General features: G+C 49.9%; 1 protein-coding gene across 1 annotated transcript in view; it reads right to left on the bottom strand.

Moving 5' to 3' along the window:
- The window catches only part of PLXNA4 (plexin A4), a gene marked incomplete at both ends in the record, with an annotated part of 338,923 nt that extends 316,623 nt beyond the window's left edge, over nt 1–22,300 (bottom strand). The window contains 2 exons of the mRNA XM_084230521.1: nt 4,753–4,935; nt 21,116–22,300. Of these exons, the coding sequence (XP_084086647.1) occupies nt 4,753–4,935; nt 21,116–22,300 (1,368 nt within the window). The remainder of the gene's footprint in view (nt 1–4,752; nt 4,936–21,115) is intronic.
- Between the last annotated feature and the right edge of the window lie 978 nt (nt 22,301–23,278).

Here is a 23,278-nt window from a genome sequence, read left to right on the forward strand (position 1 = left end):
GTCCATGGTGTGAGTTTCTTTTTTGTTAGAGTCAATTCAAATTTCTAGATGACTTTTTATAATGAATGCTCAGGTACATGGCGGAAGTTGCAAAGAAGGGACCCAGCATAATGGTGCCTGTGGCTAAGAGTCACTCTTGTAATATTGGGGCATGAAAGATGGATAATGCTGAATCTTCTCAAAACTCTGCTCTTCCCAAACCAATCCATCTCCCCAGCAGCTCCCAAAATGCCATACACATCACTCTGCTTTCCTTTCTGTAACAATGAGTCACCATTCCAAGCACCCCCAACACCTGGCCAACCAGAGGCTCTGAAACACAAAGCTACCCCCACTGGGATGTTATGAATATCTCTTCTTGTTTTATCATTTTTGTCTATTTTCAGTTTATAGCTCATTTTTGTTGTCTACCAAGTTCGGAAAACATCTCTTAAGAAAAGTCTTCCTTGATAGAAAGCGTGTCTCATATTGCTCTCTGTGACTCAAGCATCTCACACACACACACACACACACACACACACATGCACACACGCACACACGCGCACACACACACCACCCATTCTTGAGAACTTGTGGTCAGAACAACACAGCCCCACATAGGTCTTCCTCTATCCCACTCCACTTCTGACTGGTTGCCCTTCTGAATCCCAATGAGGGTCTACAAACACATCCATTTCAAAACAGGCTTGAGAAAAATATTAGAAAAATTAAATTGATTGACATGACAATGCCCCAAAGGGATGATTTTTGTGTTATCCACTCCTCTTGAGGTGCCAGGCTGACACCCCCCCCCCAGGGCCCCACCAGTACAGGCTGGCGTGGTGTGTGATGTGCACACCCACAGTGTGTCTCCAACTCAAGGCAATAGCAGGGCCAGCCAGAAGTCTGCTTAACCAATATCCACCAAGTGGCTGACCTCTTAGGTTGAACAGTTAACCAAGCAAAACACCCAGGAAAGATGCAATCACAAAATGAAAGGAGCAATCACACCTCGAGTGGAAGTTTATGATGTTTTGGTTCACAATGAACATTCATCTCTCGCACTAATGTCAGGCAGTAATTCATTGCTGAACAGCAGCCATAAAATATGATCACTTAGTGGCAGGAATTTAAGAGGCCGAGAAAGACAGAAGGGGTGGACTTCAGGCCAAAATATTTAAAGCTATTTGTTCTTCCCAGGCAACACTGACCTAGTTACCCCAACTTGGGTCAAAGGTTTCCAGATTTATGCAGACACCCGAAAGCAAACCAGGATGGTGTTTGTCTTAAGGTTTTTCCTGTAGTTGAAATAATCCCTGGGTTCTGTCTAAGGTCCATGTCCCTTCCTGCTGGCTGTAGCACTTAGATGCCACATATTTTTAAGAGCACACACCTTTGACAGTCACCATGGAACAGGCTGCCAAAAACGGTTGTAACACACACACATCAGAAAACAGAAAAGGTATCCAAATTTATTCTTTCCTCACCTCCTTCCCCCCTGCCTCATGTGATCTGTGCACTAAAGGAAGGAAATTTTGGTCATGAGAGGCCAGGTTGCAAAGGATGGAGACCGACACCTTTGAAACAAAACAAAAAGTCAGTAATTTGGAGGGCAGCCTATGGGTAGCTACAGTTGGCTCTGGACCCCTGACTCTCAGCAAAACCTCAAGCCCCCTCCCACCCACCTTCTCTGTCTCAAGTCCCTAGTCGCATTGCAAAGAATTCTATAAGGCCACTGATACGCACGGGAGATTATTATAGGGCTCAGGGACACCAACTCTGCAATTACAGCTACAGTGTGATTTCCATTCTTCTCACCCCTGGTTCCAGCCGCTCCCAAAACTTTCTGCAAAACCCTCCTGCTGCCCCAGACTTTTCATGGCTGGGCCTCTGCTCAAAGGGTGAATTTGGTCCTGATAACCTCTGGGAAAAGCAAGACAGAGTGATTACAAGGAAAGGGGAGTGGTGCAGAGCAAGCAGAGCTGGTGGGAAAATCTATTGTTCAGAAAAAATAAACTGGCCAGTTATGCTTTTTTATTATTTCAAACAACAGAGTCGGCGGCACAGCCTTCCTTCCACAACTCGGACTGTCCCCCGGGCCGGCTGTGCTGAGTTTGCAGGGGCGGGAGCTGCACTCCAGCAAAACTATTAAACAGGCTGCCACTCTAGGCTGGTGGAGCAGAAAGTTTGGCTGCCTTGATGGCCCAGCTTTCCCCAGGAGGGCGCCAGCTCATTCTCCCCCCAGTGTGACCTCTGCTCTTACCTCTCAAATGTTTATGCTCCACCAGTGCCACCATGGCGCTGGAAATTAAATGTAATGTCCCAGGTGGCTGAAACATAGCTGTTCTCATATAACCTCCCTCCCGAAGCCAAAGATGGGAAATGCCAGCCTGCAGTGTAGAAAGCCGCAAGCCTCCGGGTCCTGCCAGGCTGGCTAACCTCTGGGGACACCTCAAGGCAAGGTTCAGTCAACACCTTCCCCAGAAGGGTTGTCTCTGCATGTTTTGCTTGTCCAGACTCTTGAATTTCCCTCACCCCACGCTCATGGACATGAACTTCCAAGGGGACAGACAGTCAGCAACCCACTGGCCCCCATCCACCCACTGACCATCAGCACCAGTTTGCAAGTTGACTATGTTGGGTTTACGATGTAGTCACAGCCAAGAAATAAGTCTTTTTTCCCCCAACATAAAATAGCTCCCTGCTCTGTAACAGGCACTGAGGTCTCCATGTTGATTTTAGTGAAACCCATTTCAACCAGTCAACGATATGCACACCAAAAATTCACCCTCCAGGGTCTACTCAGTTTTGCCAGCAAGTAAATTATCCTCCGACACCTGATAGGAAGCCAGGTGGATCAGAATCTTCCAGTGCATTAGAGTAAGTTACTTCTCTGTTGGATTCACCAGAGAAAAGAGGCAATGAGCCCCAAATTGTCTTGCTTACTTATTTACTCTCAATAGTGTTTATTCACCCCTTAGGCCAGACTAAGCTGGTCAGCAGACATTGCTTATCTGAACTGTATGTGGGAAGACCTTGGGCATAGATCTGAATTCATTCTGCCAGCAAACCAGACTCACATCCTGCTGGAGAACGAAGCTAACTGAAAAACCAACAGAAATGTCCTCAACATGCCTGCCCTAGAGCTGGTACACTTCTGTCTTCCACTTATTTGAACACCCATTAGCCACAATTTCAGCCAATTTGGGTATCTGGCTTCCTAATTCACCTAAAGCTGCATGAGGAAGGAGGGAGGAGAAAGCTGACTGGAATTCCTAACAGCACAAGGAAGTGATGAGTGACAATGTCCCCAAAGGAAGGCCTGAAAAATCCTGGACACTCTAACACAGGAATCATGTGGGGACAACACACCTTTACCTACAGCACCTTCTCTGGGCACCCATGAGGCAGCTCATAGGTGAGCCATCATCACAACACAAAGGAAGGCAGCAAGAAAACATTCAATGGCATTGAATATATTCTTCACAGAGAGGCAGGGAAAGTATGGAATATAATTCTTAAAGGTGTATAGACAGTGGTTAAATTATTTGTGAATTGTACACTGAGGGTGGTGTAATGATTAGGTTTAAGCAATACTAGTTCTAGAGCACGTAGCCTGCATTGTCTTTGTGGGGTGCCGTGGCGTTTCGTTAACATTTGCAATTCTGTGTACCCAGTTCTAATACTCCCCACACTCACTGCCCCTTTCAGAGAGATGTGCAATGTAACCAAAGGCAACAATTACCAGATGTGTCATACGAGGATGGAAGAATAAGCACAGCCTTCTAGATCTGTAGAAAACATTTCCCCCTTGACCATTTTGGGCTAATGTCCAGAAATACAGCAAAGAGAAAATAGGGATCAAGACTCAGTCTACAATCAGGCATTGCTACTTTATCAGTCTGGATCACACAATATCCAGAGAAGTTCCCGGGAAGCATTGATAAAACAAGCAGGACCCCCACACGGAGTCGCCCAATTTCCACAGGAAGAGCCTGAATTGTGGTTTTCAGCCAAAAGATACCAGGACCTACTGCTTACAGTCTTAGAAACACTTTAAGTCCAATCAAGGAGGGGACTCCTTAGGGCCAGCTCCAACTCATTGAGATGTGGGAAGCCCATCTCCCACTGAGTGAGAGAATAGTCCTGGATGGACTGGTGTCTTCAACACTGCTGAAAGGCCAAGGTCACCCAGGACCCTAAAACCAGCAAGCCCCTGGAGAATGAGGAGGAAGCACATGTCCCTATCACATCATTCTACTCCACCTGGAGCAATTTCTGAGCTCCCCCAACATCCATGGGTTCCCCATTCTGTGATTTGGCTCTCAGCTCCATTAGCAACTAGCAGGTCTTGTACTTTCTCCATCTGCTTCCCTGAATGGATTCCAGGAGGATTCAGCCAGAAGGGTGGAAACATTCCTTGCCCTGCCAGCTTTCCCCTATGACACAGACCTAATAAAGCCCTTGCATAGGGCACAAGTCCAAGTTGGACAGTCTGTCATCTACATGGCATCTCGTGTCACTCGAGGAGTGACACCCAGTCACTGGGGAAAAGGTGAATCCACACACCCCAATGATTCTCACAACTCTCTCTATGAAGGCGAGAAGGGACAAAGCCACCATTCATGATCTCAATGCCAACATATCTCCGTGGCTCAAACCTGTATCACTTGCCCACCAGATCCAAAGCTCTAGAACAGCATGAGGTAAAATCCATCCCAGTGGGGACAGACTGTCTTCACAATAACCAGAATGACAGCACAGTGTTCCTACCTTCTTTAGCTTGCCACTTTTGGTGCCCACGAAGGCCAGAGAGTGGTTCTTGTAGACGTATGCGATGACCGAGGTCATTCGGTCCCTGTCCTCCGTGAAGACGGGAATACCACGCACCATCTCGGACACACCCAGGGGTGCGTTCATATCCAGGCCACAGAAGTTATCGTCAATGGTCAGGAGCTGAAAATAATACAGGAAGAACATTAGGGGGGAGCATCAGGCAATTGGCAGAGATACTGAGTTAGAAAACCAGAGAACTAGAAGAATGCTTAGAGATGGACATCTGGTATAAATCCTTCCTTTTCTGCACATTAAAAACTCAACTCCAGAGAAACGAGATGACTTTTCAACAGTTGCTTAAGTTGCAGGACCACGGCAAAAAAAATCACAGATTCTAGACTCCCCTTCATCATACTGCATGGTCTCTCTGCCCCTCTTCAAACCCCTGTGGGTGCCATCTTGGTAGCTTGGATTACCCATCATCACCCTCACATCGGTAGTGTCCTGAACCAACATCCATGAGCATGTTCTCTAGATGACTCCACTAAGAGGGATGAGGTTTCCACATCTATACTCTTACTGTTGATCAGCCATGCAGATGAGGACTCAAAGACATAGAACAGAGAACTAGAACATTAATACATGAATGACAATATCATAACAGAAGCATGAACAGATAATCATTTGGGGAAAGGAGGGATGGGAGAGGTAGAAGTTTCATGAATGAACTCAACTAACCAGAGTGGTGCCTTACTATGCCAATCTCAGGCTCCCTGTATCTGTTAGAGTATCACAAAGAAGGGCAGACCTGGCCTTGTCACTCTTGGACCTACATTTCCCAAAGTGCGTTCTATGGATCCCAAGCTCCCCAAACATACTCTACCATAAAAGAGTTCCTTGGACAGCAATTTGTGAAAACATAGCACATTCTAGCACTCTTTAAAGGATTCGTAATGATTAGTTACAGGCAAGTCCTGAAAGGTCTTTAAGAAGAAATATGTTTAACATTCTCACAGCCTTCCCCAAACATTTTATTCTCTGGACTATTTTCAACCCAAACAGCTATTAACATTCCTTATAAAGAATATTCCCCAAATTGAACCAAGTCTTGTTCCTGACTCCAGGATGATTTCCTTAGTTGGGAACCCATAGGAAAAGTCTTTGGGGTTGTCCCCAATAGCAGTATTTCAGGCTGAATCTTTTCATTTGTTTTCAGGCTAAGTCTCTCTCTGCTTATTTTCAAGCCTCAAGTTCCATAAGCAGAGGGTCCCAGCTGGGTCCCAGAGCCGGGGAAGTAGCAGAGATCCTGATGGGGATGGATGAAGGGTCGCCAAGGCTCCCTACCAAGCCCTTTCAGTCCCAGGCCATCAGTATCCACACTGGATTCCCCTTTCTCGAAGAACTGTGTGGCCTTAGAATCATTATTCCGTCTTCTCCTGCTTTTATTTTCCACTCTATAAAGATGAAGGAAACAGCCCCTGCGTTTTGATGGGCTTCCATAAAGCCTATAGAGCTCTTGCCTATAAATGTCTTCGGACTTTTCAGAGAAAGGAGTGAAATAAAATACAAGGTGTCACTTTTTTAAAGGCTTCCATCCAGCCAAAGGAAAAAGCATCTGGCCAGCTGGTAGGCAGGCGCTTGCCAGCCAAGCTGTATGCAAATGTCCAATGCTGACCTTTCTGAGACCTCAGGGGCTCCTCAGTACCCTCCCCAAGGGGGAGGGGCAGGCAATGTCCATCTCAGCACACACACCCAAAGTGCTGAGCCTCTAAAGTCTCTCTCTGACCTCTAAAGTCTCTCTCTCTCTTTATCATAGAGGGGCCATGTGGGCAGAGCAGGGAGAGTGTCAGGCCTGGGTGGCCACATGCAGAACAGATGTCTGCCCCATGCCTTTGATCACCTCTGGCCTCTCTTGCAAGATCTGGTTCTAACAGCCCAGACCAAACATAACCCCCACCCTCTCCATCCCCCCCAACACCTCTTAGTGTCAGAGTTAGGGGGAGATTTTAAGGTTTAGTCTGATACTTATTTTTCTTTCCTAAAATGAGGAAAATAAGGGAGGGCACAGGTGGTGGAATGTGAATGGATGGATAGAAAAGAGGAAGAAAAATCCAGATACAGGCTTCCTCTGATAGTCGAAAGCATAGCATTCCAGTGAAAACTTTGCTAAGCCAAAGTGGCAGAGAGTGAGGAAGCTATTACCATTCATTTATATGGAAATCTTTTGAGTGTTCCCAGACCCAAAAAACAATCTACCAAATCACGTCAAATACCATGCAAAATCTAAAATAACATGAACACAGTAAAAGCAGGAAGAATTTGATAAAGACATGGCTGGTATAAAGTATTTCCTGGGGAAGACGCCTAGGGGAGCCACCCTTACCCTTGGGGTGCCGCTGCCTCTATAAAGGCTCCCTACAAAATAAATACTGAATGCTTTTTGACTTTTGCGGAAAAGCGAAATGGACACCAATATAGGGCTTTCATAAAAGCAAAGTGGCATAATGTGAACTTTTGAAAAGTGGGGAATACCTGCAAAAGGAAGGACGCCGATGCCTTCTCCCTGCTGGATATAACACAGGCCCTGGTAGGACCAGGAATTCCTGAGACACTCACATGTTCCTGCCCCCGATTCATAGGAAATCCTCACCCCTGACTTTCTCTGCCCTAAGCTCTGCTGCAGAGACCTCCGCCATCAGCAAATAGCCCTTGTCTCTTATGATCCGTTCTTCCCAGGAGATGAGGCTGCTCTGCAGAGAGGGAAACTGAGGCTGGGGTCAAGGCTGCCCATTTTTTAGTCTCCCACCTGCCCTGACATAAATACACTCATTGACCCAGGGAGGTGCTCAATCCCCAGAATTGTGCTTCTGAGTGGTCAGTTACCAAAGTCCATTCCTCTCCTTGACTAGGTATGAACCAGGCAGATAAATAAACAAGCACCTACAAGGAGAGTGAGCCCTGGGCCAATGGCTCCACAGATTCATTGCTTGCTCAGAGGAAGCCAGTCAGAGACCTGTGAGTTCATGCACAGCAAGGGCCCAGGAGGAATGTTCTCATGGAAGGAAGCAAGGACAGCCCAGCCTGGAAGTAAACAGCCTGGGAGAACCCCTCAGGAGGCCCCTCTGGGTCTCCTCCCAGTACTTGTCACTCATCCCACATTGCCCACCTCGAGGCGTTGTCACCAGGCTCAAACAAGTCAAAGCCTGCAGCTGGGGCTTCTAAGGGGTGCTGGGATTCCAGGGACAGTGGTGGCTCACCCCCTTGGCTTTCCTGTGCCTCAGTTTCTCCCTCTGAATGAGCCACCAGGTGATGAAGTTGATCAAGGCCCTTGACCAGGTGCAGCCCAGGTCTGGGTGGCTGCTGGGGTCCCCCAGCTGTGACATGAGGTAGCCTCACTCTCTTGTTTCCTGAAAGCCAGTGCAATGGGGTTGGGTTTTTAACACTCAAGTAGTGGAAAGAAAACACAGCATTTGGGGTTCAAATGGCAGCTCAGCTCTTCCCGGCTATACAGCCTGGCATAGGCGCTTCCTGTTCTCTGAAACTCGTTTTCCTCAACTGCAAAATTGCAAGACAGGATGTCATGAGGCCCAGGTGAGTCAACAGGTGTGAAGGCACCAGGTAAAAGGAGAGCATTTCAAAGTCAGGTGTTATTTCATGCTAATATTTTTAATGGAAATCCTGCCTGCAACTGTGGCTGCAGCAGGCCCCTGACCAGAGCACAACCTCCAAGGGCATTACCCCCCATCTGAGCTGCAACCACAGGGTAGTTACAGGACAAGGAGGAGGAGGAAGGAGGGTCCCACAGGACAGCAGAGGCCGAGGGAGCAGATGCCAAGGTCATATGGCCCCTGGTAGGGGAGGCTAATTGGGGAGAGCCTGCGACAGGTGAGGCTGGCGCGGATTCCTGAGCACCCTAGGCAATGCAGGAGGAGAGCGTCTGCTCCTGCCCTGGCCGAGACCTCCCTTGGGCCCCATTAACAGCAGATCAGAGCAGCAGCCAGAGAAGCCGAGAAGGGATTTATTCCATTACAGTCAGGAGCCTGGCCTCCCCGCTCCCTCCTGCCACTTCACACATACCCACCAAGAGCTATGACCACTGTAATAAAAGTTTATTTTGTTAAGAGTGACTTCATTCTCACAAAGGAAAGATATTGGGGTCTGGTACATGGGGATACAGGTGGTACCTATATGGGCAATCCTGTGAACAGATCTTGAAGCCTGTCACATCCACTTTTGCCCAATCAGCAGGATCCCAAATCTGGTTTCCCCAAGTGTTCTCATTGGGTACATGGTTATAGAGTAAGACAGGTAGTCCACAGGATTCCAGGGACTATGAGCTCAGGGAAGGGACTGTGTTTTGTATATCAGTTCTTAGTTAAAATATATGTGTTAGATGGATGGCCAGTGACCACTGGATGGATGGATGCATGGAAGGAAGGATGGATGGATGGATGGTTGGATGGATGGATGGATGATGGAACATGGATGAATGGATGGATCATGGAAGGATGGATGGGTAGATGGATGGATCAATCACTGGATCACTGATAGGTAGATAGATGACTGAATAAAAGCCTGTGTTTCACAGCAGCATACACAGTGGAACTAGCTGGAATACCAGGTTTGAATCCCACCTCTGCCACTTCATACATGACCTTGGGCAAGTCACTGAAACATGCCCTGCCTCAGTTTACCAAGGATAGAATGAGGTAATAATATTAGCTTAGACTTCATAGTGCTGTGGTAAGGATTAAAAGATTTAATACATGTAGGACAATGTTTGGCATTTAGTAAGTGCTATAGGAGCTCTTATTGTTTGTCATCCCTAGACAATTCAGATAACCTTTGTGAGTCTCATCATCTTTGGGGAAATTCACGGTATCCACCTTAGAGGACATTATCAAGATTAAAGGGTAAGGTAATATTATTGGGGTGAAAGGGCAGAAGTTGCTTCCTAGAGATCCATCAGGCCAGTGAGGCTCAGTGAAGGAACAGGGATGCAGAAGACAGTCTAAGATGAAAAGAGTCAGTACTGTTCACTAGAAATGCAGCTTCTCAGGCCCACTCCAGGCCTATGGGGTCAAAGTCTGGGGGTGGGACTCAGAGATCTGCAACAACACCCTCCCAGCTCACTCTGCCGCAGGCTAAGGTTTCAGAAGCTCTGGCCGGATCACCATGGAGGCCCCTTCCCAGCTGAGGGCGCGAGGCCTGGTCCGTGCCTGGCTCTCAGGCATGTGAAATGGTGGCAGTGCTGGTGCTGGTGGAGGTGGCGTGGGGAGGCAGAGCTGACACTCGCAATTACAATCTAATAGCTTCCTGCGCTTCGCTCACGCACAGCCGCAAAGGTTACCGTGCAATTACAGTCGCTACATACAAATGACAGAGCAGTTACGGTTACTTTACCAATTACAGGGAAATTGCTCCCACTCTGCAGAGAGACCAGCACTCTGAAAAGTTCCATCATCTCCACGGAAAGGGGGTTTTACATGCTGCCAGCAACCCTTCCTCTGTGGTCTCTCCAGGCAGAGCGGCCCAGCACCCCAAAAGTGTCTGGTGTCTTGGTGGAGCCTCGCTGGGAAGGGCTGAGGAAGGGGGCAGGCCCTGGAGACAGTTTGCACTGTCTCTCCTGGAGCCCCTCAGCATCCGCCACCCCCAAAGCTCACGCCCTGGGGACACGCTCCTAAGGAACCACCCTCATCCTGACTGACCCCCTTGCCAATCACCCTGAAGTCCACAGGTGATGACAGGTGGGGCCCTGGTCCTGAAATCACCCCTCATCCCTGTCCTGGCCCCTGGCCTGCTTCCTGCAGCACCTCCTGGCTAAGTTGAACAGTCTCAGTCTGGCCCTTGGTTGCCCACCTTTGCAGAAACCCCAACATTGAGTCCTTATTATGGAAAGGTCAGAACCAAGCCAGAGCTCAGTGGTCCAGATGCAGAACTAATGAGGTGGAGGTCACCAGGTCCATCCCCCTGTGGACCAATTAGCTTAGCTCTAGGACACAATCTCTTCCCCAGCCACAGGCTGTGCCTCTTACCCCAGGCAACCACTGTTTACAAATATCCTAAACAGATCCAAGAATGACGGACCAGGTGAGCAGCCCGGCTAGTCAGACACATCCAGCTCCTCCCATAGAGTGCAGCTGTCGACTGCCCCAGGCTATGGTCTCTGAGCCCAGGACAGATGAGCCAAGGTCAGGTCTGACCCTCCCAATGCTCAGGGGCAGCTCCGGGTCCTACAAAGTGAGTGTTTTTCTACCTGTGGGGCAAACCAGCTCTCCTGCCCTTCCTGAATGCAGAAGTAGCATCCAGAGCCCTAGGAAGGTGTCCCGAGCACCCCTGCTGTTACCCCCAAAGCTGGGAGGCCAGACTATGAAGGTGATGGGGGAACAAATCAAGCTCACCCACTGAGGGGCCTTCAGTTTGGCCTGTTTCCATCAAAATTTCCATCTCTTAGGTTATTGGAACTCCCTGCTTTCACTAGAGGAAACTGAGGCAGTACATGAAGACAGCACTATTCGCTGCTCATCATTCACTAGTTTGCTAAAAACCTTTAGGAAGGACCTACTAAGCACTACTGCCAGGTGAGGACCCAACAAGCTGAAGATGAAAACATCTCAAGTTTCTTTCCTATACAGACCTGGGGGGACAGGCCAGGCCCTACCTGCCCTGCTTCACCCAGGTGCCTGGTGCTGGGGCGTGGGCACGGCCACTAATGCCCCCAAGAGGCAGTTGGACTTTGAGACCCAGAGGGGTCAGTTCTCAGTTCTCTGGCCAGGACTGTGCAAAACTCGCTTTCACGGTATGATTCCAAAGACAGAAAATCACACAAGATCTTCAAATCCAACCGTTTCTTTTAGGGAAGAGGGAAATTGAGGCCCAGAGAGTGAAAGAAACCCCTAGCGATCTACCAAGTAATGGGAAGAGGGGTGCCAGATCCCACAATTGCCAGCAATAAACTATCTCTCACAGGGGCTTCCTCTAAGTGGCTACCAAGGAGCCTATTCCAGGCTCAGGGCGGGGTCGTGAGAAGCCAGACTGCCTCTTCTGTCCCTGCCACTCAGGAGGGGCATCTGCCCTCCTCCAACCTCTGGGCACAACTCTCCCCTTGCAAGGAATGTCAGATGTTGGCAAATGACAGTGGTAAAGGTCACAACTGAGCTACCACCCATCCTGGGCCTGTTTGTCCCAAAGGAGAACAAGAGTTGGAAAGTCCTGAAAAGAAACACAAGTTAGGAGAAAAAGAAGGAAACCTCTGAGGAGCCTGCGCTGCAGAAAAGTCTTTCGATTCCCCAAGCTCAACCTCCTAAATCTTTTCCCACGAATTAATCACCCACACATGCACACACCGCACAGGGGCACTGGCCACAGCAGACTTCATTGGAAAGGGGAAACCCGTGAATTATGCATGTGGGATTTCTTTTTAAAGGGAGGTATTGATTGGATAAGCTGTGGTAGCTCACATCTCAATACAAGACTCCAGTCGTAAAGCTCTGCTGTAGAGAGGGTAATTATCACCTGCTTACAGGAGCCATATCTCAAAGGGGACTCCTGACCCCTAAGCTGTGCATAGATGAACCAGACTCAGTTGCCCAAAATGTCTCTACTGTTCCAGATGACTCTGTTTCCCCTGCTGATGGCAGGGCAAGAGGTAAGCGGAGAGTCCTTGGGGGAGCAGGAGCCTCTTGGGGGAGCAGGCTTACATGGACTCTCATCAGAAAGCCCCTTACTCCATAAAATAGTAGTCCTGGCACTCAAGAGCTCCTTTCTTTCATTTTTTTTTTTAAGATTTATTTATTTATTTATACATGCACTGGGTACAGTCAGAAGCGTGGGAGGGTGAGAGAATTCACCAGAGCCAGAGCAGGGAACAGAACAGGCAGACTGACGAAATACACTGCTGAGGGGAGCAGCGGGCGACAGGAGAGGTCTGCGCGCCATGTGGGACCCTCACCCGGCAGCCAGGGATCAAGCTGGCGCTGCAGAGGCTGTGGGCAGCTTCGCAACCCAGCGCTCAACCACTGCGCCACCGGGGAGGCCCCCTCAAGAGCTCCTTTCTAACAAAGAAAGAAATCAGACACACTGGATGATACAACCCTCTGATGAACATTACTGTTCTCCCTAAACTTTCCTTCATGATTCTAACTCTCCCCCAGGGTCTGCCCACAACCCATGCTCACCCTAAAAGGTTGAAATCTCTTGAGAGCCAGAGAAACACTAGCACTGGTGAGAGTTGACCTCATTCCTGGAGACTCCCAGCATCCCCCCACCACCACCCCGCAACCAACCAAGAACACAAATGAGAAAGAGATGTGGGGAAGGCAGCTCCACACACTTAGTTACCAGTGCATTATCCCAGAATGATTCTTCATTGTATCTTTTTCAATGAGATTGGAAAGAAAATGAATGTGTGCAGAGAAAGAGAAGGAGAGCCAGCCAGCCGCAGCCACAATAATCTAGTTAGACAAACATGCATTGAAGGGACTTTATGAAAAGTGTCTTAGGGTTGGCAAAACAACTCAACAAATTACAGCCAAGGATCCCAAGAACCAAGTGGCCGACTTCAAAGGATCTCAAAAGCAGAGGTGGGGGTGCCAAAAACCAGAATGGAGGTTCTCAGTGTTTTGGGAGGTCCGTGTGTGTGTGCACAGCTTGCGATATAAACATTCAGTGAGTTCATGACTTAACTACCTATAGAACAGTGAAAGTGATTTTATGAAAGCAATGCTTTATGTATATATTCATTTTGATCATTCTGCATGCATTTTAAAGCTGCCAGTCACCCAATCCTACCAGATATCTAAGTGGTCATTCACTCATCACGATAACAAGCCATCCTTCTAATAGGCAACTAATGCCACTAATTTGAGCTGCTTTCCCAGGAGAGGGGCATTAAGCCAAGTGTACTCTGCAGGCCTGGCTGTAATAATAGCACGTGCCAGCAATGCACCCCTCCTCGGGGCTGCTGAGCATGGTGGGCAAAGAACAGGCCCAACGAAGGATCCTCAGGGTTGAACCCATGCCCTTCTGCTCATTAGCTCAGCTGCCAGGAGCCCAGCTTCCTCCCTCTGACAAGCAGTTGGGGTGTGACACCATGACCAGCACTATAGGCCGGTCTAGCAAGAGAAGCAGGACCCAAACTCCACTGGCCCAGTAAGCAGATGGCCGCCAGCATGCTGAAGCTAGTTCAGTAGTCCAGCCTGGGCCCCTGGAAAATCCAGGGGAGGATTTTCAGCATTGGGACTGGCAAAGGCAAACCCCACTTGGGTGCTACCCCTCAGCGTTTATATCTTAGCTTCAGAGGTCCCCAGGGGACACCTTTCAAGGGCAGAAAAATCCTGCACAGCCCATCCATCCCAAGTGTCCACTGCCTCCCCAGTCTCCGGCACACAACTCTCATGGGCGTGGCCAGGCCACAGTGATTAAGTTTGTGTGTTTTCTGGCGGGCACTGGGGAGCAGGGACCCTGCCTGCCAGGCTGAGGGATGGCGTAGGTCATTCCTTGTTAGAGGGAATAAATTTTATTAGCCCCACTCTCGTAGTCATGCATCTTCCCTTCTTGCTCCTCAGGCCCGTGTGTAGGTCTGGATAATGTTGCCTGCATGTGGGATAAATCAGCCGAGCAAATCCCATTATATTTTGGAACACTGACAGAGACGCAGTAATGACACCGAGACTGAAGATGGGGGTTTTCTTCTCTCCCGCTGATGCTGTCTCGTGAATGTGTATGGCATGTGGAGCCCAATCCAGTAGGGAAAAAAAATGTAAATTGAGAGACCAGTTGGAGAACCGCTTCATTGTCTTTTTTTTCTTCTCTCCACTAACTTTGTTAATGAAAAGAAGCAAGCGCTGTGTGCCAATGTTTAGGTACTCCCTTCTGCCTGGCTAAAACCAAGCGACCCTGAAAGGAACAGCAGAGGGGCTGGCTGGAAAGGTATCCTCTCCTTCAAATGCCTTCACCCAGCATTCATCACATGTACCTGATATGACCCGCATACATAACACCTGGTTAGGCACAGCCCAGATCCCTCCGAGGCAGCTACTGATGGAGAAAAGAATGTCCACATGATAGCAATATTCCGTCCCATTAGTAGTGGCCAAAGATGATTAGACAGGATGGTCTATGAAGACATGTATACAAGGGCCCTACAAATACAAGGTGCTCTGTGTCTATTGTTATTTATTAATGTCGGTGTGTTTCTCCACCTTAGGACCCTCGACACTATGGAAGGGATGTTATTTTATCACTTCCTTCTTGAAAATGAAATGTATAACTCAAAGCAAAAGTGAAAGTTGCTCACCAGCCCGGGGAGAACTCATGAGCTGGGACTGGCTGAGACCCAGAGGCACCCGCTTTCAGGCCAGCAGGCCAGCCATGACGCCCCAGGGGAGGGCAGGAACTGCAGGCCAGGCCCAGAGACGCAGGTCTGGGTTGTTAAGCGGGGCTGGCCAGCCAGCATGCTGGTTGAATGACAGGCTAGGGTGAGAAATTTCACAGCCACGACTGCTGAGTGTGGTATGTGTCATGAGGGAGAATCAGTCACAGAAAGGGGGAGACTGAGAGGTGACAGGCGCAGTCTGAGTGGGATGCTGAGACATGGCACGAGAGCAACAGATAGAAATGAAGAGAGCAACGATACTAAGCAAAGTGAGAGACCTTCAGAACAAAGAGAATGTGTGCGCGCACATGCTGTGTTGGGGGCGGAGGGGCTGCTCCATACTGGGGGGCAAAACCCATGCCTCAGTGTCAGCAGGTGGTGTTCACAACCCCACATCCCAATCCCCCTCTTGGTAAGTGCTATACTGAGGTCCCCTGGCAACTGACTGTGCTAAAAATCTGCGAATGTGATTCCTTGGTCCCCTCTCTCTCCCTGCATCTGATGGGCTCCAGTGGCCTCCTGGAAGGACCTGAGCAGCCAAGAAGTTCAAGCTCAAGCCCTTTCCACTCTCCAGGCCCAGCACACTACCCAGGGCCCGGCCACCACCGCGTACCCCAAGGCACCACATGTATATGGCTGGGATGTGAATTACACTGCAAATCCTACTGATCCAAAGGAGGGAGGTGGTGCAAAAGGCAGGCTCTCACCTGAATACCTAAGACAGAAGCTCTCTGGAGGGGAGGAGGGAAGATTCGATCCTATAAAGATTTGTCGCCCATGTTCACTGCAGCACTATTTATAGTAGCCAAGAGCTGGAAACAATCTAAGAGCACATCAACATGATGGGCTTAAGATGTGGTATAGATACACAATGGAACACTACTCAGCTATATTAACAACAACAAAAAAATGAAATCCTGCCATTTGCAATGACATGGATGGACCTAGAAAGTATTATGCCTGGAGACACAAGTCAGGTGGAGAAAGTCTCCTCATGATTCCCCTCCTATGCAGCACATAAAGGAATGAATGAATGAAATAAAACAAAAATTCTTTAAAATCAGATTTGGGTTGTGATGTTTATGTCCCCCAGATACTAAATCAGACTATGGGGCCAGTAGGCTGTGGGGGTGAGCCCTTGGTCCACGTGAAGGGGATTTGTGATGCCCTTTCAGGGCTAAGTGGTAAGTGGCCTGCAGGGTTAGTGGCTTCAGTGTGCGTGTGAGTGCATGTGAGTGTGTGTGTGTGTGTGTGTGCACGCACATGTGAGTACACGTGTGAGTCAAATGCAGTGGAGTTGAGAAAGGAGGGCTGAGGCAAGCCAGAGAAGGAATTCTCGGGCTGAGCGGACTATGCTGGAGCAGAAAGCCAGAGCTCGCCTAGCGCCATGAACAACAGGAAACACCCCATCCAGCGAGAGCCGCACTTCCTGCTGACAAGGAAAGGAAAACACCCCAAGCAGCCTGGCAGAAGCCAGCACCCGGAGCTGGGATGGCTGCCTGGCCAATCCGGATGCTGGTTCTCATGGAGTTTCAGGATCCCAGGCGCCAGACGAACCTGAGTGACCTGACCGTGCAGGCCAGGATGGGAGGCCAGCTGAGTCCAGGGGGTGACCTTGTCTCCTCCCAGGGCGGCCATGCCTGAGAAACAATGACTACGGGAGTCAAGCCCCAGGCCCAGCCACGGGGTTCTCCTCCACCAGCCCCCACCACCAGGTGAAGCTTCCTGTCCCTGTGCCTCTGTGACCTGGTGGGACCAGGCAGGGCAGGCGGATAAATCCGGAAGACAGACAGGGGTGAGGCCTAGCGCTGGGTCCCCTGGGCTTCTAGTCCTTGCAGTGCTTATATAGTCCTACCTGCACTCAAAGCTCTGGGCCACAGTCGTGAAGCCTGCTGCACCCTCCCCATAACACTAAGCACATCAGGAAACACCACTGGGGAAAGCACAGGGCTGAGCTTTAGGACACCCTATGGTTGCCCCTCTACTAATTACATGGCCTGGAGTGAAGTGCCCTACTGCTCGTTTCCTCATTTCCTCAGCCAGAAAGGAGGTCTGCTCCTTCTATTATCCTGCAGCACTGTCAAGAGAAGAAAAGGAGGTGGCAGACTCCCCTATGAGCTGCCAGGCACCACACGTGCTCCTACGGGGATCACCAGGCAGTTTGAGGGCCTGCTCTCTGCTCCCACTTTGGGGCTCAGTGGGTGTGAGGCAGTGATTCTGGATAAGAATTCCTGCTCCCAGGACTTCCATTTTCTATTGGAAGTTCACTCAAAGTTCAAGTCTTGAGAGGAAGATGAAGAAGCTGATTTTGGCCCCTTCCAGCCCAGCCTGATGCCCCTGTCCACTTCTCAGCTGGTTCCAGACACAGGGAAGACTTCGGTGGATGAGGGCAGGTCACAGCCAGGACCACATCCATCGCACGGCCAGCATGACTTGAGGGGGCATCTCAGCCCTGGGCTCTTGGACTCCTCGAGGCCAATGTTATTTCATGATTATTGGCATCCACAAGAGTGAGTACATTACCAAGGGCTTAGTAAATGCTTCGCCCAGTCATTAATTCATGGATGCACTTGGGGACAGAAGGGTCAGTGTTCTGTGCAGTTACCCCTAAAGGCTGAAGAAAGGTAGAAATACAGCCAGCCATGCTGGGGGGCTTGGGAAGTCGGGCGCCATGGTCTATGTCAAAAACCAAGAGCTTTGGCCCATACCAGCAGGCTCTCTACCTTGTTGCCCCACTCCAGGGCAGAAGTCTCCAGAATCCCAGGTAAGGACTGGAAGCTGTCACCTTGGCCTGCTCAGGACCCAGGCATGTGACAGAAGGCACAGGCTGTGGACTCCTCAGCCCAATCATTGTGTGCTCTGCAAATAGGGTTTTGAGAGCCTGGGTGGCAGCTTTCCAAAGGACCAGAGATGGGGACCATCCCAGGGCTGAGCAGCAGAAACAGAAAAATCACATCACTATCATTAACCCACCTGGTCACTCATTAGCAAAGGGTCTTGGGTGGGTCTTTTGTCCCTGAATCTCAAGACAAATTAGGCTGATACCTCTAGGTCTCTCCCTTATTCCCGTGCCCTCTTGAGATTCTTAGAGCAACTTTCAGATACTAGCTGATTTGTCTCCGGATACTCAAAGCTGAATAAAGTTGGGACACAGGAAAAGAATAGTCCAGAAGGTAAAGATAGAAGCTGCTCTCATTCCCCACAAGCTTCAGGAAACACCTGGGCCACTTCCCTAGGGATTTTCATTTGCAGCAAGCATTTACATTGGCAGGGACACATTCTAAGAGGACAGTGCTCCTGGCTGGCCAGCCCTTATCCCTCCTGTGAGCTGAGCCCGCCTTCCCTGATTCACCCAGAATGAAAACAGCAGGGAACTCTCTGGATGACTGCAGACCAGGACTATAGGACATTCCCATCTGGGCACCAGGCTGTGGCCCACCGCTTGAATCCACAGTTGTTCTGTGGCATGGCCAATTGAGTGACAAAGGGGTTCTCTTCCCTCCTACCCCATCCCCCCAAACACAGCCCAAGTGGCAGCTGGGACCTGTGTCCCATTGCTCAGAAAGGGAGGGAGCTGGGAAAGTCTGCTGGGAAGGACATTCCAGCTTAGGGAATTAGGATAGGGAGCATCACCCAAAGTTATAAACTTCCAGATACCAAACAATTAAGTCCTGGGGATATACTATCCTGCATGGTGACTATAGATAATACTACCATATATTGCAGATTTGAAAGTTTCTAAAAGAGTAGATCTTAAAAATTCTCATCATAAGGAAGAAAATATGTAATTATGTGTAAGGATGGATATTAACTAGATTTACTGTAGCAATCATTTACAAATATATACAAATATCAAATCATTACATTGTACACCTGAAACTAACATAATGTTATATGTCTATTACATTGCAATCTAGAATGAACCACTAAGCACAGCCCATTTTAAAACTCTTGAGTTGTGGGCCTCCCCGGTGGCACAGCGGTTGAGCGCTGGGTTATGAGGTTGCCCGCAGCTTCAGCAGCGCCAGTTCGATCCCTGGCTGCTCCCCGGCCACCAGAGGAGGGTCCCGCATGGCGCGCAGACCTCTCCTGCCGCCCGCTGCTCCCCTCAGCGGTGTGCTTCGATCCTTCTGCCTGCTCTGCTCCCCGCTCTGGCTCTGGTGAATTCTCTCACCCTCCAGCGCTTCTGGCTGTAGCCAGTGCTTGTATAAATAAAATATAAATAAATAAATAAATCTTTAAAAAAAAAAAGCTTGAGTTGTAATTATGATAAAACCTACAGAGGACCCCCATCCAACAAACACATACCCTAAAGGTCAACCTCTGGGCCTTCCCCTTCCCTCTGCCATTTTGCTGCAGGTGAAAAGCCACAGGACAGAAATCATCTGAGATTTGGTTCTGCTTCTTGGGCCTCGAAGGAATCCTGGACTCTGACCCCAAGGCAAAAGAGAACTCTGGAGTTCACCTCATCCATCTTTGCCTCGAGGCAGCCGGGGTGCAGAGAGGATGCACTCAACAACCACATCCATGGGTGGAGGAAAAGGAGGTTTTGCAAAGTGCCTCATGGGCCTGGCGGCTGGAGTGTGAAACCTGTGAGGTCTGAGCCGAGGCCAAATGAATTGTAGGCGAGAGCAGGAGCAGAGTAACTCGAGCACTGGCCCAATCAAAGGAAACTGATACCACGCATTAAAAGCCAGTGTGGCCTTTTGAGCCTGTCTGGAGAGAAAGCCCCAGCCCTGTGCGGAGTTTCTGGCCTCCTCCTTTCTGCTCTCAACCCTGAACTTGCCTCTAACTTGAAAGGGCTAATTAAAGCCAAAAGAAAAATCAAAAGCTTGTTATCTGGCTCCATTCCTCCTGGTCCTGGCACTGGCCTGTCTTGCAAAGCTGCTCTCCCTCTGTTCTCTCCAAGGCCACCATGTGGTGTTAGGACCTGCAGCTCTGCAGACTCCCAGGATGGACTTCGCTTTTTGTATTGTGGCAGGAAGCAAGGGCAGGACGGACACCCGCCCATGAGCAACAAGGCTAATCCTGCGGTGGATGTCACTCCCCAAAGCATCACCCAAAAGACAGGGTTGGATAAGTTTTCTATAAAAGAAAGCCAGTCCTTTGGATGGCAAAAGAACTCGCTGTTTAGAAAGCACACAGCATAAATGCTCCATTTCTAACTTAGGATGTACGAGTGCATCCTCATGGGGAGATTACCACCTATGTGCCAGTGAGCATTGTAGGGGTGTGTATGTGTGTGTGCAGGTGAGTATGTGTGTGCAGGCAGGTGTGGTGATTAGAGGCATACAGGATTCTCCTAAAGAGCTGTCTCTGCCACTCCCCCACAAGAATGAGTGACCTTGGCAATTGATTCACTTTATTGGACCTTAAAATGAAGGTCTAGACCAGGGGTCAAGGGACTGGGGGTCTCTAAGTTCCCACACATGCCAAAGCATGCCAGGAACGTAGGCTTGCATGGTAATATACACCAACATGCCAGGAACCTAGGCTTGCATGTGTCATATACATACACACTGCACAGCTCTGGGCTGTCATTCATTGTCCTCATCTGGGAGCAGTCCATGGCCTCCCCAATTTCCTAATCCTGTCTCCTAGACTCTCCCGAGTGGATCAGCTTCTGCCCCAAAGCAAAGCTCCAACAGGTTGTCATCTGCTGAACTCGGCAAGCACATTGGGGTCTCCCTGGTGCATCACAAAACCCCTGCCTGTTCCTAGCACTCCCTCTTACAACCAGTGAGCCAAGGCAGAGGAAAGCTCCCCATGAGAAACCTCCATTGAAAATCCAGTTCTGACTCTTCTAAGCTTGGTGTCACAGTCAAAGTTTGTTTGACCTGGTGATGACCTGAATCCAACAAGAACCAGAGACAGGATATCCTTGTCCCATCTGCAAAATGAGAAGGGAGATTCACACCCCACGGAGGCTACAGGCGAGGCCCCTCCCCCACACCACCCCAGTTGGCAGACCCACCCCTGACTCACCGCGCTGCTGCAGGGAATGTCCTTCACCTTGAGCCAGGCCAGGTCCAGCGTGCCCTCACCCTTGTAGCAGGACTGCAGCCGCTCCTTAATGCGGTCATTGATCTGCTTCAAGATAAAGATGCACAGGGCCGACTCATCCAGAGATTTCATTTTCCGCTTCTGGCCTTTGGAGAAGACAGTGAAGAGGAGGTCGTCCTCTGGGCGGACCCCGAGGGTGCGGGCGAGCACAGCCCCAGCTTTGGACAGGTAGGCAGCCTGCAGCAAGCGATACTCCACCCCACTGCGCTCACAGCCGATGGGCACCTCCACGTAGGAGTTGAAGGCAGTGTCCTCCTTGCAGAGCCTGACCAGCTTGGAGGTATACACCTGTTCCTTGGTGGTGGAGCCGGGAGGAGACACCATCTCAGGCTGAAGCGTCAAAAAGTAGACAAAGTTGCCACTGCTGAAGCCATAGACGTAGTAGATATCGAAGTCGGGGATGACGGTGAAGGTGTCCGAAGGGATCTTAATCATGGAGGCCACAAACTCATCGTGGAAGACGTAGGCGAACATGCCGTCCGCCTCAGAGTTCTTCGTCAGCTTCCTGCTGGAGATGGTAGGGAAATACTCCGGCTTCCCATCCACGGCGGTGGCGATGAAGAGCTTGTCATCCAGGTTGCTGTAGGACACGATCACTCCAAAAACAGAGCCGCTCTCGTTGACGCCCGAGAGGTAGTGTTCCTTCTTGTGGAAAGGCTCCCCCAGCTTGAAAAGGTCCTCCAGCCTCAGGAGCTTGCAGATGCCTTGGTAAAGACTTCCACAGGCGATCAGCCTGTTCTCCTTGTAGTCGATCAAGAGCATCTTGTTGACGTTGTTGGTGGTGGTCAGGGGCTCGTTGCATGTCTGGACGATGCGGGGTGGGTAACACTTGGGGTTGTCCTCGTCCGGCCCCGTCTGGTGGGTCACCAAGACCTTCAGGTCGCTGGAGAGCTTGTAGATCCGGTTGACAGCCCCCAAGTAAATGTGCCCTGTCCTCTCGTCCACCACCAGGTGGTTGAAACCCTCCGTTGGCTCCCCGCGGAACGTGACAAAAGAACGCTTCTGGGGCGGCGGGGGTGGCTGCCGGGGCAGCAGAGTGGAGGAGCCCATCCCCACCATCAGGAGATGGGAGAGCAGGCAAGTCCAGTTCCAAGGCATGGCTTTCATCTCAAAGGTGGGTCCTCGCGGCTCAGTAGCTCTGGGCACAGCAGCCTCCACGGAGGGCCAGGGCCCAGGAGTAGAGGCTCCCTGTGGGGAAAGGAAACAGGTGATGCTGGATAACAATGACAATGGCCATGGCTTAGTCCCCATTCCCCCCAGCTTTCCTGGCTGTTCCCCACCCCCAAAGCATTCTGCATGTGCTGAAACAGAGAACTTCACTGGCGGGAGTTGGAAGTCTAAGGCCCGGCTCCCACCGTGGGACAGAGCTGGGTGGTGAAGGCCCAGGAGGGCACCCCAGCAATAGTCCTAGTTATCAGAGTATTGGTGGGAATAATCATGACAGGGATGAGGATGAGGATGGGGTTAAGCTGAAAACCCACATCCTCCATCCCATCACACCATGCCAGCAGTCAGGTCCTCTGGGTTTAATGCCCACTCGTGAGCTCTGATGCCATTTTAACAGTGAGGCCTCCTCTGAGAGGTTTTCCTTAAAGGGAGAGAACAAAGGCTTTAAGCAGTGGTCAAGAAAATAAATAAATAACTCCCCGTGCAACAAAATAGCTTTCCATCCTAATGGCTTCATTTGTTTTTTATTTAAGATGCTCTCTGCATGTGCTTTCTTTTTTTTTTTAAAGATTTTATTTATTTATACAATAACTGGGGTACAGGCTAGACGTGTGGGAGAGTGAGAAGATTCACCAGAGACAGAGTGGGGAACAGAACAGGCAGACTGACTGAAACACACTGCTGAGGGGAGCAGCAGGCGAGACAGGAGAGGTCTGCTACACAATGTGGGCTTTTCGGCAGCTGGTGGGGACCAAACTGGCACTGCCTAGCCTGCGGACAGCTTCACAGCGCTGTGCTCAATTGCCTGTGCCACCAGGGAGGCCCTCTGTGTGTGTTTTCTGAGGGATGGCTTTGTATTCCTCCCAGTTTGGGAGAAAGCAGGGCAGAGATGGACATTGTCTTTTTTTTTTCCCCAAA

This window comes from Talpa europaea (genome assembly GCF_964194135.1).
Source record: "Talpa europaea genome assembly, chromosome: 3".
NCBI lineage: Eukaryota > Metazoa > Chordata > Mammalia > Eulipotyphla > Talpidae > Talpa > Talpa europaea.